At 36.6% G+C, this 20684-nt stretch overlaps 1 protein-coding gene across 3 annotated transcripts in view; it reads left to right on the top strand.

The window, feature by feature from the left end:
- Positions 1 to 20684, top strand: part of LOC104902022 (protein transport protein SEC24 C) — a 30008-nt gene continuing 9324 nt past the window's right edge. For 2 of the 3 annotated variants that reach the window (XM_010689671.4, XM_010689670.4), the window contains exons 1-17: positions 2 to 361; positions 734 to 1679; positions 3465 to 3677; positions 4851 to 4925; positions 5013 to 5111; positions 6095 to 6206; positions 7112 to 7239; positions 9416 to 9535; positions 10537 to 10617; positions 11190 to 11267; positions 11354 to 11446; positions 13350 to 13404; positions 14013 to 14089; positions 16914 to 16985; positions 17103 to 17186; positions 18938 to 19057; positions 19216 to 19284. In XM_010689671.4, the coding sequence (XP_010687973.2) occupies positions 810 to 1679; positions 3465 to 3677; positions 4851 to 4925; positions 5013 to 5111; positions 6095 to 6206; positions 7112 to 7239; positions 9416 to 9535; positions 10537 to 10617; positions 11190 to 11267; positions 11354 to 11446; positions 13350 to 13404; positions 14013 to 14089; positions 16914 to 16985; positions 17103 to 17186; positions 18938 to 19057; positions 19216 to 19284 (2346 nt within the window). In that variant the 5' untranslated portion in view covers positions 2 to 361; positions 734 to 809. Of the gene's footprint in view, positions 362 to 733; positions 1680 to 3464; positions 3678 to 4850; positions 4926 to 5012; positions 5112 to 6094; positions 6207 to 7111; positions 7240 to 9415; positions 9536 to 10536; positions 10618 to 11189; positions 11268 to 11353; positions 11447 to 13349; positions 13405 to 14012; positions 14090 to 16913; positions 16986 to 17102; positions 17187 to 18937; positions 19058 to 19215; positions 19285 to 20684 lie in introns of all 3 variants that reach the window. The other variant, XM_057391382.1, reaches the window with a different exon arrangement.

Raw genomic sequence — 20684 nt, 5'->3', positions numbered from 1 at the left:
AGTTGTTTATCCCTTTTTCATAATCTCAAGATCTTGCACTAACTGCTAGCGTCTTTCTCCAGTGTCTCTATTGTTCTTTCTTTATCTGCCCTCAAATTTTCTTTTCGAAAAAAGTCTCACCTACATTACAATTACAATTTATGTTATAATTCATTTTCAAATTAGAATTACAATTACAATTCAACTTATTTCTCTCTAGGTTATTCATAAATTCCAGATTTTTATTTACAAATTCGACGAATTATCACACACATTCTCGAATTTCTATCATCAAATTAAAATACTGCGAAATAAAGGATCGTGCGCAAATTGAACTTTTTTCGACGAGATCGGATACTTGGATCTTCCTAAAAATTTGAAGGTATGTTTATGAGTAATTTGATATAAGTTTTTAAGATTTAAATTTTGGATCTTATAGATTATTGAGCAAGAATTCAGAATTATGTTTGAATTTTCTTCTACATTGGTTAAACTCGAAAAATTTGCAGATCACTCTGAATTATTGTATCCGTTTTATATAGTATTGTTTTGATATTATATTTTAGTTGTTGATTTATTTTCTGACTTGCTGATCAATTGAAGTTAAAGTTCGACAATTATTTTATTTATAATGTGAATGATTTGATAGTTGGATGAGTATTTGTTAATCATTCTGCAAATTTACATTTCATTCTAATTGATATGTGTTGATATTGATGAAGTTATTGTTTTTGTTTTCTTTGCGAATTGTTAGGTGAATGCTTGAGCTTTTGGAGAGCTAGTGATATATTTGAGCTAAAATTTGAGCTTGGTTGATTTCAATACAATAAATGGCTGCTCCTGTATATCCAGGGGCACCTAGACCGAACAACTCGCAGTCGCCGCCACCTCCCTCGAATTATGTCCCTAATGTGATTAGGGGTCCTGATTCATCCTTATCTCAAAACTTTCAAAATTTACATGTTAATCAGCCACCTAATGTTGCACCACCGTCTTCAGCTGGTACTGTTAGGCCTCCACCATTTGGTCAGGGTCCGCGGTTCCCTCCATCTGTTGCTGGACCACCTGGTTCGTTTCCTGGAGCCTCGCCGGTCTCCAGGCCTGGCCCCCCACCACCAGGTGTAGTCCCAAGAGCTGCTGCAGCTCCCTCAGGTCCCATGGCCCCACCCGGTATGATATCTGGTAGACCATCTGGTCCTCCTCCTGGTGTTCAACCTCAGGGCTTGATGTCTAGACCTCCTTCTCAAGGACCTTTCCCTGGAAGTGGTCCAATAGTCCCCCATTCTGGGACACCTACTTCAGGTCCTCCCAGACCTCAACCTGGGGCTCCACCTTCGATGGCTCGTCCTGGTGGTTTTGGTTCACCTCCAATGGCTTCCGGTCATGTTTCTCCACCAATGGCTCCTCCTAGTAATGGACCTTCTATGTTCTCGGCTGGTGGAACTCGGTTTCCTTCTCCAGGAGGCCAACAACAGCCCCCAGCCGGCCTTCCTCCACCGTCATATGCGTCAATGAGGGCTCCAACCCAAGCTCCAGTTATGCGCTCTCTTAGTGGAACTGGGCCTGCTGGTTCATCAGCTGACTATGCATCCCCTTCTCTATCTCAGCCCTCTCCTCCTTTCTCAGCCCCACCTCAGGTACAGGGTGCACCACCTCCTTTGGGATCTACATTTGGGATGCAGCCTCCACACATGCGGCAGGTAAAAAGTTCATATTGCTGCATTTGTTTAATTGTTTCCTTGTTACTGAAATTTATCGCTCCACTGTTAAACTAAGTGTTTGGCGCTCGCTTTCTCCCATGTCCTTCATTATAGTAAGAATGAGCTGACCAGCCTGTAAGACTACAATTCTACGTCATAGTAGTTTTTCTGTTTTTTGTGGTTCACAAGTAGGAACACTCATCACTCATGTTCCAGATTGTGACAATTTTTCCTTGTAAAACATGTGATATTAAATAAGAAGTGAATGGCTGGAAAGATTATACTTTTACAATAATAATGATATGATCTCAGAAATATTGACATACTCCTATAATCTAATTTAAACTTGCAATGCACTTTTGCACAAATTTTTAGAGTTCTTATTTAACTAGAACTCTTCTATTTACTACACACATTTGCCTCTATAAAGAGTACTCTTTCTATATATATTTTTGTTCTTTACACTTGCTCTTGCATAATTTCTGGTGCACATCATTCACCATTAATATCTTTAAAGTACATATTAGTAAAAATTATTGTATTTCAAACATGTACATTGAGTCATTGATACGAATCATGCAAATCAAACAAGCTCTCACATGACTATGTTTCTACATTCTCATACTATTCCCAAAACGGTCAAAGTTTTGAATCTTTGACCACAAGATTTCAGATGTAAAAACGGAAATATGCAGGAAGTTTGTTAATAATCAAATCACTGAAGGGGAACATTCTAAGATGCATATAAGATATCGTGGAACATCAGTTTGTGAAAGAGGAATACATTTTTGAAAGGACATGCTGTTAGACTCTCTATTGTTTTACATTTGGCTTTGAATTGTACAAGAACTAAAATTAGACAGAAAACCTTTTCAGATAGGATGATGATAGCAAGCTCCCATGGGGTTCTCATTTTGGAATAACCCTTTCCCATGTACATAGAATCGGGTTGGGGGTTGGGGGTTGGGGTTAGGGAGAATGTGGATTGTTAGACTCTCTATGAAAGAGGAAATAGATTTTTGAAAGGACATGCTGTTAAACTCTCTATTGTTTTATATTTGGCTTTGAATTGTACAAGAACTAAAATAAGATGGAAAACCATTTGAGATAGGAATTAGGATGATAATACCAAGCTTTCATGAGGTTCTCATTTTGGAATAACCCTTTCCCATGAACTTGAAATTGGGTTGGGGTTAGGGAGCATGTGGATTGCGGTTCAGCCACTGCATGGTTCCTTTAGGTCTTAGTAAAGTTACAGTAGGTTAGGTCTAAAGGTGTGAATCATTGAGTGCTAATAAACAAATATGTCATCAACTGGGAGGAATATCTAAATCAAATGAAATAATGATTTAGAGCCTGGATATACAGCTTTCTTCAATATGCTATGTGGAAGCATGAATGTTCTGTATGTTGAAGACTGGTTTAATAGTGGCGAAGACTTTGAGGCTTCTCAGCTGTCATCTGCACACAATTATAACCATCTAGGCATCTACCTCTTTTATAAAAGATAAATCTGAAAGTTCCTTCTCAATGTATACAAGAGAATTTTTGAAGCTCGGTACTTATTTGCATCTGCCACAAAGGTGATTTGCGAGTGGGTGTACCTTCAAAGTTTTTCCATTTTCTCCTATGACCTTCTTTCAGGAAATTGTGTTGCACGCATCTTTCACATGTTCATTTTCTTAATTGCAATCTCTCTGTCTAGGTTGCTTCTGTTCACTTTGCCATGCATTTATTTTAAATTACCTCTTCTATTCTTTATATCTTTGGCTTCAAAAATTTCAGGTGACTCCTCCTCCGTCAATGCCAGGTTCCATGCAACCACCAAGGATGTATGGTATGCCACCACCAGGACCAGCGCAAACTATGGCTGCTATGCCTGCCATGAGTCAGACCGGGCCATCAAAAATTGATCCCAATCAAATTCCGCGTCCCCTTCCAAATTCATCCATGGTCATGCATGAAACTCGTGCTGGCAATCAGGCTAACCTTCCTCCGGTATTTATTTTAAGCTATCTCTTGCTGAAGTCCGATAGTTGAAATCATTGATGCTTATTTTGGTCTCATCATTGTAATTCTATGTGCTTTTGTCAGTTCATCCTTTTACTTTTTCAGTGGCGTTTTTTCTTTTGGATGATTGTGATAAAATTCTTTAATTTATGTACACGTAAAAGAAAACACTATTTCATTGTTGTCTCTGACAAGGCTTGTAGCTTGTGGTGAGTGGGGACTCCTTCAATTGTGTGGAGGTTATTTCGGAGTTTGAGCGTTGTTTGTAAAAAATAAGTTATGCACAAGTATTTTGCAAGAATTAAGTTGTATTCAGGCATTTGGTTTAGTCCATTTCATTTCGGAGCTGCAGCATTAATTGATGGTGTTTCCCAGATTTAAGGTTGTTAAGAATGGACACTTTTCCAGTTGCTTTGAACATATACATTGCACCAGCACTTGTGAACTGTATGATGCTCTTTCCATAGCAGGGTCAGTGAGAGTTAGCTATAATCTGCCTTAGCCCTGCAATTACAAAGAGTTATTTTCTTTCTACTTCTGTGAATATGCATCAATTATTCAGAGCATCTGGTCTTCTACTTCCAGTAAAGTTATATAGGAAAGTTCAGGGAGACATGATTTAGTAATTAAGTTAAACTCATATAAGACCGCCTTACCATAAGTTATGGCAAGGCGAGAGTAACTTGTTGCCTTAAAAGGGTTACTTAGGGTAGAAGCGACCCCTTTTAGGTACAAGGTGACCTATTATCTAAAAGTGACCCTTTTAACTTATAAACCGACCTTTTAGCTTACAAAGTGACCCTTTTAGGGCACAAAGTGAGGTGGTCTTACCATAATTTTATTGTAAGGCAGGCTTACGCAAGACTCACTATTAAGTTTAATGTTGAAATTTTCCATTACACTATGTTCGGAAGGAAGGAGAGAGGACGAAATGAGAGGCAAGGGAAATGAAGGTGATGGGAAAGAAGGAGTGTGCTTGCATTTTCCTTCCGAATTTCTAGGAGTGGAAGGATTTGGTTTATTCTAAAGGCGAGGAGATAGATCCTTGCAAATAGTCTCATCTAAACACACTCCCAGTGTTCTGTTTTTTTTTCTTTCATTCTTTGAATTTCATATACTTGTTGATCCTTGTTTTAATTCTCTCAAATCATATTGCTGAAGCCTGCTACAAGTGAGTACGTTGTCAAGGACACTGGAAATTGCAGCCCTCGCTATATGAGGTGTACAATCAATCAGGTGATTAAGTATGGAGAGGCAGTAGTTACTTGTCAATAAAGATTCTGGTTCCTCTATATATTTATCCAAATTTTCTTTTATTCACAGATCCCATGTACTTCAGACCTTCTTGGAACATCTGGGATGCAATTAGCTTTGTTGGTTCAGCCATTTGCGCTTCCACATCCATCTGAGGAGCCTATTCAGGTAAATCAGGATTTGTAGTTATCTGGTAATGAAGTCAACTATTTGGGTTGAGTCTCTTTTGCAATGGATTTAGGTAATATAATCAACCATCTGGTTGAGTCTCTTGTATATGGATTCAGCTTCCTAAAGAGAACCAATTTCCTTTTGAATTGATTATAATTCTTTCTATTGCATGCAACTCGTTCCCTGGACCCTGTCGGCCCGTTTGGTTAGTGGTCATAAATGGTAATGAAATATAGTGTAAATGTGTAAAGAAGTTCTCATGCCGATGACCATGGGATTGAAACATTATGACAAAAGATTGGTATCCCTTTATAAATTTTCATTACCACCCACTACCACCTTCCCAAGTGGTAATGGATGGTAATGACTTTTTAGTAAGAAAATGGATATATTGGGATGAACTAGCATTACGATAGGTAATGACATTGGATTTGTAGTACAAATTTACACCATAATGCATTACTGTTCCCACCTTTTATGGCCTCTTACCAAACGAGCCATGAGAGAAGTTCAAAAATATGAGAAGTCCTTTCTAATACTTACTTCTTTGACATAGCAAGCCTTTTCTTTCTTTCCTTTTCTTCATGTTGATCTTCTAATTGGATTGGTTTACTAGTAATTATTTTATTAAAGAAGACTGGTGTTAAGGCCATTAGGGATACCTCTTTTGTATAAAAGTAAGTTTCCCAGTGATTTGATGGAGGTGAAGAAAAAGTGAAGACAGTGAATTTGAAATGGTTTAAACTTTAAAATGTGCTGGCGTGTTGTTTGTTAATACAAGAATAGTTAGAAATAGTGCAAATACATGATTAGTAACCCAATTGAACACTTATTGCTATCACTCACTCTTTCTCTCTCGCTCTCTCCCCCCCCCTCTCTCACACACACACTGACACACACATGCTAACAACCAATAAAAGTTTCCAGATTAGTGAACTTTATAGTACCCTCTTCATATCTAAGTTTTACTGGACTTGCAGGTGGTAGATTTTGGGGAAGGTGGTCCTGTTCGATGCTCACGCTGCAAAGCCTACATTAATCCTTTCATGAAATTTATAGATCAAGGAAGGAAATTCATATGTAATTTTTGTGGTGAGTACGATTGACTGATTTTTTTGTCGTCTTGGTATCAAAGATTTTTATTTTCCTCTTCTGTTTGAGTTGTTCATGAAAGAATAGCAGCCTTATGGCCCATGGTTGGATGTGGTTATTAGAAACAATTGGTTACTGCATATGTATATCTGTGGGTGGTATCATGTACATAGACCTACAAGGTTACAGGTACATTTTTAATGTTAAACAATTGAAGATTTTTGCGATAAGGAGGAACTCTGTGCATAAGCAGAGAATATGACATGCTGTCCTAATTTTTGAACCAGTCTTTGTTTTCACTATGAAGACTCCATAAAAGCGCCACATATTCAAATTGCAATTGTTTAGCAACTTATGTGTACTTCTTTGCTTTGATTACCATATCCTATCATCCTTGTCTCACTCGTGTTGGTTGCTAATATTGCTACTAGTTTTTTAGTATGAGAGGAAGCTGCGAGTACTCATTGTCGTCCATTTTAAGTAGCTCTCACTTTTGACAAGTAGTACAACTATGATGTATTTATTCATAAGAGATTTAGATGAAAACGCCACTTTAAAGAAAAATACTAGGGCTTTGAGTAAGAGGCATCTTGTACATGACTTGGAGTCTTGTGCCTCACAAAAAGTAAGATCTTGAGTCAAATTTTCGTAATCATGCAGGAAGAAGGTTAGGAACAGGGGAAATATTTGACCTATTCTCTTCTTCATCTGCAACTGTGTAAGCTCCATGCGGAAGAAGATAGATTTATGGATAGAAACAAAAATGCAGTATTTGGCTTGTTTTTTTATTCTGTGAGGCCCATGGATGCTTCAATCGAGCCAATTATCTCTTGCATGAGTTATTTCAATTGTTTGGTATAGTATATACTAGTTCTACATGCTTAACTTTTTAATTTACTTTTCAGGTGTTACTGATGAAACACCTCGTGAATACCATTGCAATTTAGGGCCTGATGGCCGACGTAGAGATGCCGATGAAAGGCCTGAGCTGTGTAGAGGGACTGTTGAGTTTATCGCTTCTAAAGATTATATGGTTAGTTTCCTTGTCATCAAATGCCAATATTGTTCAGTAATCTCTATGCTTTTTTTTCTTTTACTTTTTTGTTATTGGGTGTCATTTTGTGATTTTTTTTGTGCTAGGAACTTGAAAAATGTTTCAAATTCTTGCTCAGCACCTTGCGAATGTAGATCAATCCTTTCTTAGTAAGATTTTAGGTTAGATTAGGAATGCTCGGCTATTTCTGTTCATGGAGCTCAACCTCCTCTTTTCTTAGTTGTTTTTCATGGAATACTGCCTCGATCAACTTTCTAAAGATCTTTGGGAATATGGTTTATGTGTGTCTTTCTAGAGTAGACAATAGTACATGGAAGTTTCTGATGTAGAAGCTCAGGAACTTCAATGGAGAAATGAGTGAAGTAGTGAACCACATTGGATATATCAGGCGGTCAGGGTTGCTTCCTAATAATTCACGAGTTCCAAAAGGTGCTGGACTCGTGTGCTTCTACAATGATCCTGATAAAAGAGTATGGAAAATCAGCTGAAGTGGTGTCTTATCTTTTAGTTTCTTGATTTCTTCTATAATAAACAATGCCTGTCTTATCATATTTCCCTATAGTTTGACATTGTTTTTATTGGAGTTTTACTGTCTGAAAGTGTGAGGGCCTTTGTCTGTGTCATTGTATGGCAGTGTTGAGTATCTTAGATAGCCAAGCAATACTAGTGAAATACCCCTTTCCTGACTCAAAAAAGAAAAAAGACAACATGAAATAGGGTGTGTTTGGTTGGGAGAAAAGTGTTTTTTGGTAAACTGTTTTCTGTACTTTCCTTTGTTTGATTTGGGTTGAACTTGAAAGGGGAAAATATGGGGCTGAGTTTTATTTCCCTCGTGAGGCAAGGGGCGCCGCTTTTCCCGTCATTATCAAAGGCTCCATCCATCTCTCGCTTGACAAAACAGTTTTTCTCTCTTTCAACCATGTCGTGAAGATCTCACCCATTCTCCATTGTTCCATGGATTTGGTTAGCTATTCTCTGCTCTCACTCGTCTTCCATACTTTCCTTTGCAACCAAACAAAGGAATATCAATCCAAAATTGAGTTTTTCTCTGAAAAACTATTTTCCAGGAAAACCACTTTCAATCAAAGATATTTATTTCCAAGCAAACACACCCATAGTCTACCCAACACTATTGTAGTAGCAAGCGAGATTAGCACTTCAAAAAAGGAGCATCATCTAGATTTTTTTTCGTTCAGCATTCTCTATATCTAGTTACAGCATGTTTTTGTGATTAAAAAAAGCATGTAAAGTTAATATGGATTCTATTATTTTTGAGTTTGCTTCTATAAAAGGATTCAGAAAGTAAGTCATCGGGATATAGTCAATGAGTTTCCTAAAAAGACTACTTGGTTTGTCTCATTGCATGGTGTGGTTAGTGGTAAAATGGTGTAATTTTCTGGTTGCTTCTGATTCTTCAGAGATCTTCTTTGTACTTTGACTATATCTATTACTTCATTGGAATAGAGAGCTTGTATCTGTTAGTTTATTGGAAAAGAGTTACCCCTTCTTTTATAAACGTGTGTCATTAAACAATATGACTGAAGATACACGCTACTGTTTGAAATTCCAAGTATGAAAAATTAATTAATGTTCTTGGGTGATTCCAAATATGCATGATACTTGCTTTGTTCTCTTTTGTTTTGTACAATTTAACTTTCACGTCTGTGAACGCATAACTTTGAACATTAATTATCAATATGTAAAATGACAAAAGCTTTATTATATCTATCAAATACATATTGAGACGATGTCATAAGACCCTACATGACTATATTTTTCATTTTGTATAAATCACAAACAATTGTCAAAGTTGAGTTTGTGAAATATGCCAAAGTACAAAGTGTGTAGGTTAAAAACGAATGGAGGGAGTAATTGATACTGGCTTCAGCTCTAACCTAGTAGATGGAACATTCTAAAGGTGCTAATGAAATTCGAATGTTTTAAGAAATGTCTTATAGAATAATGATTCACTATGTAGATGGGTGAAAGGTTGAGTGGTTATTGCTGATTCAAGAAAGATAACTTCATAAAGTTGATTGTTCTATACTAGACTCCCGTTTCCTTTATCTTCCATTTCGTCTTAATGTTCCTTGTTGCCTGCTTGTCCTTTATCTTCCAACTGACAAATATTTTGTATACTTTTTAATATGTCCAGGTGCGTGATCCAATGCCTGCAGTATTTTTCTTCCTCATTGATGTATCAATGAATGCATTACAGACTGGAGCAACTGCAGCAGCTTGTAGTGCTATTAATCAAGTTATTGCTGACCTCCCTGTAAGTTCTTTCTTGTATCTAGTTTTTGTATCTAGTTTTTGTATCTGAATATTTAGCTGCTTTCATCTGTCCTGAAACCATGCAGAGGATCTACGTCTTTATTGGATTTTAAAAGTAATTGCTCTGTTATTTGTGCAACAAAACAGTGGAATTTTGTTGTGATATATCATGTCTGATGGGATAGCAAATCTTAAGTATTTTTATTGTGATTTGGAGTTGCTCCTCGCTGAAATATAAGATGGCAGCGCTGGCGCGATGACAGTAAGTAGAAAAGTAAGCTGGAACTCTGCGTGTTGGGTGTTTGCTCTCTCACTTTGGAAGGTCCACCATACCTTGTCCTTCTATTATAATAAATTAGAAACCATTGGCTGTTGGGGCCAACTAGAAACCAATAACCAAGCTTATGGTGTAGTAATAGCCTAGATAGAGAGGTTCTATACTCTCATATGAGGCTCTGCTTCAATCTCCTGTATGACTGTATGAAAAAGGATCCTGAACATTCAGCAGATTCAATAAGTCAATACAAGGATGAGCAATAGCATTTTGGTCATTAGCACTTCTGCTTCTTGTCAGTTTTAGCTTGCTCATTAGAGAAATCATCTCAGAGCTTCACCATTTTCTTCTAAGACTAATCTAAGTCTGTAGATTGTTCAAGCTTGATCAAATACCAAAACGAAAATGTGACTCCATTCTATTCCTAGTCTAAATCAAGTGTTTGTTTCTTCTCTCCTTGAATATTGGTGTTCCTTTTTTCTAACAATTATCTTCTTTCCTGTGTAATGTGATCTGTAGTTCAGATGTTCTCTTTGTGCTTAGGTTTTGCTTCATCATCTTTTCGGTTTGACAGTTATTAAATCTCACTGTTAACAGGAACTAGACCTGTTTACTGATTATTAACCTAGAGTAGCTGTTTGCTATTCTTTGTTTTTTACATGCTTCTGCATAGGCATTGGTACACTAGTGACTTCACGTGGGGGTGATCTTTCTATTTATTCTTGCAGGAAGGTCCGAGAACTATGGTGGGAATTGCAACATTTGATTCCACAATTCATTTTTACAATCTGAAGCGTGCGTCACAGCAGGTTTGTACTTCACCATACTATCATCTAATTTTGTATGGCAATAGAGGTGTCTTTCAAAGCTTATTTTGCTGATATTTTGTTTGACTTATCAATTGACTTTCATGTTAAGTGTTCTGTTTGACCTTGGTAGAACTGTTAGGCACCTTTTTCTTTCTTGGTCTGGGGAAAGGCTTCTGTCATGTGTAAATATATGTTCATTAGAACAATAGAGAGCAGAAATATAGACTTAACTGGTTTGGAGCTATGACCTTGTTGATTATTTTTCCTTTTCTTCTTGCTTATATCCTCCACACACACCCCCCCCCCCCGACTCAGCTCTTCCTTGCCCTCTTTTCTTGTTGCTTACTTGTCCTTTTCTGTTCCTGGGGTTTGGGCCCTGGGGCAGGGGGTTGATACTGGAGAGGCATTTGAAAATTTCCCTATTGGTTCAGCAGTGAGGTTCCTATTCTGTTGCTTGCTTATCTTATAAATACTGGAGAATATTAGGTGATTTTCCAATAAGTTTACGGTTCTCTTCTTTGAACTGCTAGTTATTATGTACTAAAAAGAGGTTTTTAACTAATAAATTGCAGCCGTTGATGCTCATAGTTCCTGATGTACAAGATGTCTATACGCCTCTTGAAACTGATGTGATAGTTCGGCTTTCAGAGGTAGGTTTTTAGTTAATTTTTAGGGCCATTGTTTCATTTAATGCAACCTCTTGCACCTAAAACTGGCATTGGCTTGTGGATTTCAGTGCCGTCAACATGTAGAATTATTGCTGGAAAGCATCCCTACCATGTTTCAGAGTAATATGACTGCAGATTCGGCTCTTGGTGCAGCAATTAAGGTAGGATGTCTTGTCAATCAAATATGTATACTTGATGCATCAAAATTGGGGATTTGCTTAATTTTGCGCATATTTGATGCTTTTATATGTGTGTGTGCGTGCGCGCGCGTGTGTTTGTCTTCATGTATTGCGTATTTGTGCATACACATAGACGCACATGCGTGTACGGTGTATATATAGTCACTTCTTTGTTATATAGAAAACTTTATTTCCTCTACTTGACGGAATAACTGAAGGTGAAACTGTTTTTTTTTAAAAAAAAATTCCTTTTAAGTTTCAATTCTCAGATCCTACCACCTAACCTACCTGCTGACGTGATTGGGCATATGACTTCTCCTTTAGAAAGTCAGTTCATCAGAAGAATTAACTTTCCTGGATATGGAGGTTGCTGTCTTCAAATTATTTGGCACTTATAACAGGTCTAACAAATTGGAGACCTAAAAATATGGTAGTCTAGGAGCCTGGATTAGAATAGCATGTCAGTAATGGAGTTTTGAATTGCTTACGATCTGTAATTGTCAGTATGGGTAGGGTCATTAACAAAGTATGCTGTTAAATAAAGTTGGTGAGGATTGTATTAAAGAAAAATTGATGTAAATGGACTGAACTATGGAGTCATCCAACAACGATAGACTGAGTTAAGGAAATATGCAAAGAAAAGGACTTAAAGTGTGAATGATGTTTACCACTTCCTCCATTTTTTTATACTTATCAGTTATCATTTCCCTCCTATGGAAGTTGCATAAAGTTGCATCATTTCCTAAAGTACAAGTTCTCTCTATCTCGATCCTATCAAAATTCACATGAGTTCCACTTTGTATCTCTCTCTATATTTCTCCTTTTTCACATGGACTCCTAAAATACCGTGCCCAAGGTAGATTATGCAAGTATACAAAAACGGAGTAAGTATATTATTGTTGATGTTAGAAATTCGAATCAAAATTTCATGCATCTGAAAATACAGTATGATATAAAAAATTTCTTAATGATGTCGAACAAAGAATTCACTTGGGAAAGCTCTTTTTCTATTCTCTGTGGTACTTTAGATGTCTGAAATTCCTAGTCCAAAGTCCAAACATCATTAATTTAGCTTTCGTCAAACATTCTTCATAGTTAGCTTTGTTTTTTTTTGCACATTTTCTTATTATAGTCTATTATTGTTTGATGATGTATAGTTCAGTCTATTAACGTCGATATTTTCTTGTATTAATAGGAAGCAATACTTCATTAGTTAGCCATCATTGTTAGGTTTGACATGTATATTGTCAGCATTCCTTGTTGATTTGTAAATGAACTCGATAATTGTTTATCTGATTAGAAACAACTCTGCTGGCAATTTCGCTGTGTTGCGTTGTTGACTCCTTTAACTGCTTCGAAATTTAACATTTTTTGTTGCTTGGCATTTGCAACTGCCAAGGTTTATATATCTCTTAATTTTGAAAATGATTGGTCTCTTGTACATTGATACCGGGAACGTGGTACGTGGCCACGTTCCAGAGGACGCGGCCCGGAACGCAGAACGTGGCATGTGGTACGTGGTTACTCTAGAGGCCGCGTTCCGCGTTCCCGTTTCCGTACCACGTTCCGGAACGTTATGCGTTCCATGTAACAATGATCTTGTATCACAAAGAATATAAAAAGATCTTGCTTAGCACTTCAACAAAATAGCCAAGTCAGACACTTGGACACGTACCCATGTCAGACATGGATACCGAGTCGAGTAATATAGCATGTACACCTGCCTTAAATATATGAAACACAAACACTTCTATCTGGGGAATGGATACACACATTGAATGGTGGAGAAAGCTTGTACAAGCTCACATTTTTTGGATTTTTTGTGACTTCTATGTCAATATTTCTATTATGGATTGTAAGTTAGTGACATTTCTTCTTGTTTCAGGCTGCATTTTTGGCAATGAAGAATACGGGAGGAAAGCTTTTGGTCTTTCAGTCAGGCAAGTATAAAGCCACATTCTTGCATGTAGATCAGGGTATTAAATCATGGTTGCATCACCGAATTGCCCACAAAAGTGGTTCTCCAAACGTTATCAGCTTATCTTAATTGTGAACCCGTCCAAGAGTTAAAACTCTGATTTAGATGTAGTTTCACATGATCTAACATGAGTGGTGTATGCTCCACAAAGATCAAGGGGTCATTGTTTTTTGCTCATCCATCTGAGCAATATTTAGTGCCTTTTCTGCTTGGAATATTGCTATGTAATTAGAGAGTGAACATCTCCTTCTAATTGCTAATAGTAATGTCGACATTGTCTCTCCTTCAAGTAGTCTGAGATGACTTTAAAGTCCAATGGCAGGTCAGGGCCAGGACTGCCTGAAATTGATCATCTGGCAATATGATTATGAGTGATAGATGTGCATGTGGCATGATCACATAACCGCCTGAGTCTCAACAAACTTATAACCCATTAAGTTGTTCGTATTGATGGTTCTATATGTTGTCCATAGGATTTAATTGTAGTCATTTCCCTGTGACTGTTTCTCATTGACAAGGACAACCATTTTTTTTTCTATGCATATTAATGTCTCTAGAATGTCTTTGCAGTGTTACCTTCAATTGGCATTGCTGCTCTTTCTGCTAGGGAGGCAGAAGGTAGATCTAATATTTCTGCTGGTGAGAAGGTAAGTTTTAGCAATTTTTATAAGCAGTTTTGGATGTATTAATTTTAATTTTTACTTGCACAATTCTGTTCTACAAATCTGGCAACTTTTAGTCCTAAATACGTTATGGAAAGTGATGTTTTGGTGGCAATAGATGTTGCTGAAGACTCTAGAATCTAGATGCAGCATCCTTGCGACATGGGGTCATCTCAATAGGGATTAGTAGAATAGTAGTTCAATTTGATAGAAAAGAAGCTGCTTTTATATAGAGAAACTAATAGAGGGAGGAGGTTGGATTTTTATTTTTCTTATATGCATGAAGTACTAAAAGAATAGTTGATGGTCCTGCTTGAACCTTTCCAATCCTAGACTGGAAACTAATGACATTCATATATTAGTCTCAGCTTCTACAAAATTATAGCACATCGGCAGTCCGTTATATGGTAGGAACAGATTGTTAAGTGATATGATTTGTTTGATTTGTCAATGTCAGTTAGTCTAGTATAAGGCCTCTCAGTGTATCATCTAGAAACAGGCTGTCTATTGTTCTTGATTGGGTAGCCTGAGACCTACATCAACAGCTGAACTTGTACTTGATGATGGTAGTTGTGGTGCAATCTTGGCAAAATTTACAACTCCTGTAGAATGATTAGAGGGTTATGTGTACAGATATTGTTGACTCTACTGCTCTGAGGGGAATAGAAAGTGTTATTGTGGAAGATTAAGGTTAAAAAGAGTGCTTATATGTTGTCCTTCGAGGCTTAGGCTAAGGGTTGATCGGTAATATGGAGTTTAGAATAGTATAGCTGTGTAGGTCCAGCTAGTTGTTATCCCCATATCTTGACGATGATTCTTCAAGTAAATGCTGTTTTTTCGGTCAGTTATCGATCATGCTAATGGGTAATGGCTGCAGTCATTGTCTTTTATTGTAGACTGTTTTCTCTGATCAATAGTAGTTGATGACATTATATAGCTCTTTCCATGCACTTTTTTATCATTTTGGGCCGTTGTCTTTTTGGTCTGTTACATTTATTTCTTTTCTGGATCAGTATTGTCTGATCAACTGATGCATGACTTGATAGTCGACGGCATTATATGGCCTCTTTTCATGCACTTTTTCTCATTTTGTGCAAATGCCGTCTTTTTTTCATATGTTCGATAAATTATTTTTCTGTTTGTTAGGGTTGTGAGTGTGTAGCGGAAGCAAATTAAAGATGTAAAGATTGAGTAAAAAATAAAGTTGGAAATATGGCAAGAAAGTAGTAAAAGTAGACACACAATATTAATGTAGTAGGAGAAAACCTCAAAATAGAGGAAAAAAAACCACGGACAACGAGTACTCGAAAATCCACTATATGAAAATACAGGAGAGTACAAGACCCCTTTATAGGGTGAGAATACAATATAACTCTCAATATAGAAACTCAAAAAGGAGTATTACAAAGGATAGTAGATTAATGATTGTGTGTACTATAATCTCCGACATTTATAATAATCTTAGAAAGCCGAACCTGCATGAAGGAGCTAATAACAACATACATTGTAGGTAATTTCATCTAAGCTTAGAGGGTATGAGCGTGGAAAAATTGGAGGTTGTGTATGGAATCTTATGCCAAAAATGAAACCAACCAATTCTATGTTGGTTCTTAAGTCAATTAATGAATGTGGAAAAAGAAAGAAGAATTTTTTTGTATAATCTTCAAAATCCACTCAGCTCCACATGTTCTTTATTTCACCAGTATTTCAGATTAAACTAGATTTTGACTCTTGGTTCTAATTCTTAACCGAGAGAACTAACCTGCATGGTAGGAATGTTCCAGCCTTTCCTATATTTGAGTAAATATAATTTGGGCATTAAAGAATTTGGGCCAGAACCCAAGAATCTCCACCTTGGATCAATTTCATATGTACATGTCGTATGAAACCCGAAAGGGTACAATCTAAATATGTCACAAGTGAATAAACCCGATTAAAACCCGAGCTAAAAAAATTTTGTGACATACCGGAACTCGTTTGACAAGGACACAACGCCAAATCGATGTTAAGTCATGAATCCACCGAAATATATGACACCAACAAGCGTGCAGTCCGTTTTGGTTGAGAACGACCTTTAAGGATATCCTCCAAGTGTGGTAAACTTAACTTGCCACCAAAGTTCTCAATCGCAAGCTTCATTATCAAAGACATCTTTAATGTGACACTCTAACCAACTGTGACTCTGATGCCACTTGTCAGGACTGTGAGTGCGTAGCGGAAGCAAATTAAAGATGTAAAGATTGAGTGAAATTAACAAAGTTGGAAATATGGCAAGAAAAGTAGTATAAGTAGACACACAATATTTAATGTAGGAAAAATCCTCATATAGAGGCAAAAAAAACCCACAGAGGGCGAGTACCGTGAAATCCACTATTTTAAAATACAGGAGAGTGCAAGAACCGTTGATAGGGATGAGTAATATAATATAACTCTCACTATAGAAACTCTAAAAGGAGCGTTACGAAGGATGTGAATAAGTGATTGTGGGTATTATAATCTCCGATATTTATAATAATCAAATTACGCACTCACGACCCTAACATTGTTTCTTTACCTTGAAGGTTTGAATTAAAGGTCCAGTAAGCTCAGATAAGGACTATGCATACCAATAAGTTCTAATAAGTTCCGATAAGCCCAGATCTTATTAGCTCAAATAAGTTCATCTAAGTGGATTTCAGGTGAAAAAAGTATGATCTATGCATGTGATATCATGTTGAAGAACTGAACAGACATTTCTCTGGCTGTTCCATCATAGTTTTGCCAGTCACCGCATTCTTTGCTAAACTCTCCTCTTGTTACTTTATTCCAGGAGGTCCAGAGATTGCTTCAGCCAGCTGATAAGACATTAAAAGAATTGGCTATTGAATTTGCTGAGTTCCAGGTAAATAAGATCATTCATTCATTTCATCCTTAGAATTGCATATGGGATATTTTCCATGATTCCCTTGCTGGAACTCTCTTGACACTTTCGTATACTTATTGTTTGATTGCTGTGTAGGTTTGTGTGGATTTGTTTATTACCACCCAGTCCTATGTAGACATTGCTTCAATGTCTGTTGTTCCAAGGACTACTGGAGGACAGGTAGTCATTGATTACCCATTTATATATTTATTTTGGTTCAGGTTTTACTTCTACTTTTCATTTCAAATTATTATCTACATTACTGTATGCTCTTCTGACTCTTTTGCCTTTTACTTCCTCTACTTCTTAGTGTAGGACCGTAGGCTGTTCATTTCTATTTCCTTGCTTCAGATACACAAAATCCAATAGATATATACTTTTTGGTGAACAAAAATTGAGATTTTGTTGCATTAGATGTCATGGTTGTAGTTTGTTTCAAGTTTCCTACTTTATACTTCACGTCTTCACCATGTGCAGAATTTTGTAAAGATTAATATAGGTAATCTAGTTTGACCCTTATACTATCTCTAGGTTGTGTCTGTAGATGTTTCTTTAAATCAACTTGTATTCCCTTTTTTATCAGCGACTCAGGGTTCCCTAGGGTAATAAGCTTTAGAACTTAAAAGTTTATTTCTCATGTATCCATATTGTTTCGTAAATCTTGTCAGCTGTAAGGTAGGAATGGAAATGTCTTTCCTCAGTAGTAGGTATAATTAAGGCCTCAACTCTTTACAGTTGCTCTGCATGACTACAAATTCCGTCTCTTGATGATGCATCACTTTCTTCATTTTGGATTGTTCATGGGGATGGTATTTCTTGGATATTGAATTTTGAGGAGAGAAAGCAAGGGATTTGGAGGAGACTATCCATATTAATTAATACCGTTTATAGTTTAACTGAAGCATCTGATTGGGGCAAGTCTTTGGGTGTTGTCCGAACTGGTCCTTTTCTAGTCCTTGCTGGAAATTTAATATTCCGGTCTTTAGGTGCTGTCTGAATTGGTCTTTTTATAGCCCTTGCTGAAAAGTCCAGATTCTACATTCTAGTGTGAAAACCCAATGCTACTTAAGGCAGTGTAGAACACTTTGTTTGCTTTGTGTTCTAACAAATTACAAAATCAGTGTTGTTGGGCACTTTATGTCTGGATTCTGATTTCAGGTATTTTGGCTATTGTATATGATATGATGTTTTTAGGAACACATAGTGGAAGGTGAAATCATCTCTTCTTGCTTTCTGTGTTCCAATATGTATGTGGAATTTGCTACTTTGAGATGCAGGATATATTTGTCCCTTTACTTTGGTCCATCTCTAGTCTGAATGTGCATGATTTTGAGTGAACAAAGTAGCCTAAGTGCCTTTTGGGAAATGGTTTTCTATGTTATAACTCTGGTGGTTTGGCTTTGAGTTAAATTGATATTTGCAGGCAACTTTGCCACTTTGGAATTATTTATGTTTGAGTGGGACTTGAGGGCTTCCCTCTGTGTGTCTTTGAGACGGTCCTTAGTGAATTCTTCTACAAATTCACAGTATTTGAAATATTTAAGTCAACTGTTAATTGAACTGGGAGATTATATGAGCTTACAAAATCAGTACCTAATACTGTTGCAATTGTAACCTTTTGACTTTTTTTTCCCCGTATCTTCTGTATTGTGAAGATGTTTGACTATTTTGTGGTGAATTGGCAAGACTTTAATTAGAAGTACTTTCTAGCTAATTTACCTGGTTTATCCCTAAGCCATTACCTTATCAATTATGGTTTAATTCAATCAAGAATCTTCATCCAGCACAAACGTCTCTTGACTTTCTGCATGACCTAAAATATCCAGTTGTAATTATTGTTTTAACATTTAGCTGTTTTCTGATACATTGTTGTTGCTGACAGTGTTTCCCTAGAATAATTGTATAATTGTACTTTCCTGCTACATTTTCAGGTTTATTACTATTACCCATTCTCGGCTGTCTCTGATACTGCCAAGCTTTGTAACGATCTTAGATGGAATGTGACAAGACCACAAGGTTTTGAAGCAGTTATGCGTGTGAGGTGCAGCCAGGTATGAAAGTACTCGTGTAGCATTCGTCAATCTATGCTTGTTATACATATGCTTCTTATTGTGGATCTGCTTTATGACCTCTATCATGTTTCTCAAGCGGTCAATGTTTATGGTATGCATCCATTTATTGTGTTTTCTCTGCTATATTTCTTTTTTAGGGTCTTCAAGTCCAAGAATACTCAGGAAACTTCTGCAAACGTATTCCAACAGATGTCGATCTTCCTGCGGTTTGTATCTCTTCTTAGACTTGTTTTCTTGATGAAAGAGAGGCTGTGAATTAATTTCTGTATTAATATAGCACAGATGAGGTTTTAGCTCAGGAAAGAAGTATTGGTCATATTCTGGCAGATGAATTCTTAAGGTGTTGAAGATCGAATTTTTGACTCTGAGCACTTGCATCAAATCTGCAAGACATGCTTTTCCTATTTGTAATGATTCGATTAGAGGGGAAAAAGAGTGGGATTGCTTTTGAATGAAAACATTGCTGATGTTTTTAGCAAGTGATGAACTAATATTGTGTGTTTCAAAAAATTGAGGCATTTTGTTAAGAGTGGACTGTACTAGTCAAACTACATTATATTGGTGTTTTGTAAATATATGTCCACGATATCTGTTCATAATAGTGGGTCGTCTCTAGCATCATTTTATCAATTAATTTAAGTAGTGATATATTAGGAAATTTCATCACAAACCATTAGTATATTAGGAAAAGTGGCATTTTCTTCTGGAAATCCTAATATAGTAAACAGCTACAAATCTTTTAATTCTAAATGAAGGGAATAGTACAGTGGTTTCATTATGATATCTGTTCATAATAGTAGGTCGTCTCTAGCATCATTTTATCAATTAATTTAAGTAGTGATATATTAGGAAATTTCATCACAAACCATTAGTATATTAGGAAAAGTGACATTTTCTTCTGGAAATCCTAATATAGTAAACAGCTACAAATCTTTTAATTCTAAATGAAGGGAATAGTACAGTGGTTTCATTATGAGTCAATATGCTAATAGTAGAAGGCTAGAAGCACATATAGAGTAGATTTGGTTTCAAAATCAAAATATCCAATCATCCCTTCGGACCTCACTTATATCTCTTTTGCCTCTTCAAAAGCAAAATAAAGTCATCCCTCTGAGTAAATCTATTAGAAAAAGTAGTTCTTTGACCCAACGCTATGCGTAGGTCTCTTACTACTTTTTCTAATGGTTTCACAAGAAAAGAGTGATGCTGAAGGATGTCGATTACGATTTAGCATAAAGTATCCTTCAAAAAGATACACGAGTGACCATGAATTTGTCATTTCATTCAACTTAAAAGGTTTAACTTATTTTTTAAGATGAAATATTTATTGAAAAAAAACCGAAGGAAAATGAGCGATTGACACGTGCCTTAGGGGGTTGTGTTTTTTATTACTTGTATACATATGCTATTGACTAATTGCCTAACAAGGCCATTGTTCTCCTATCTGCAGAATGCTTAACATTGTGTCCTTTATTTTATTGTGGGATAGCATGTGGCTGTTATTTTCTCCTTTTTGTTTCTTTCAATCTTATACCTCTAGTTTCGTACAATCGAGGCTACTACAATGTAGATGATTATAGCATTGTTAATTTTCAAGAGCATGTCA

This window comes from Beta vulgaris, chromosome 8, assembly GCF_026745355.1.
Source record: "Beta vulgaris subsp. vulgaris cultivar EL10 chromosome 8, EL10.2, whole genome shotgun sequence".
In the NCBI taxonomy this organism is placed as follows: domain Eukaryota; kingdom Viridiplantae; phylum Streptophyta; class Magnoliopsida; order Caryophyllales; family Amaranthaceae; genus Beta; species Beta vulgaris.
This window is presented reverse-complemented; position numbering and strand designations above follow the sequence as displayed.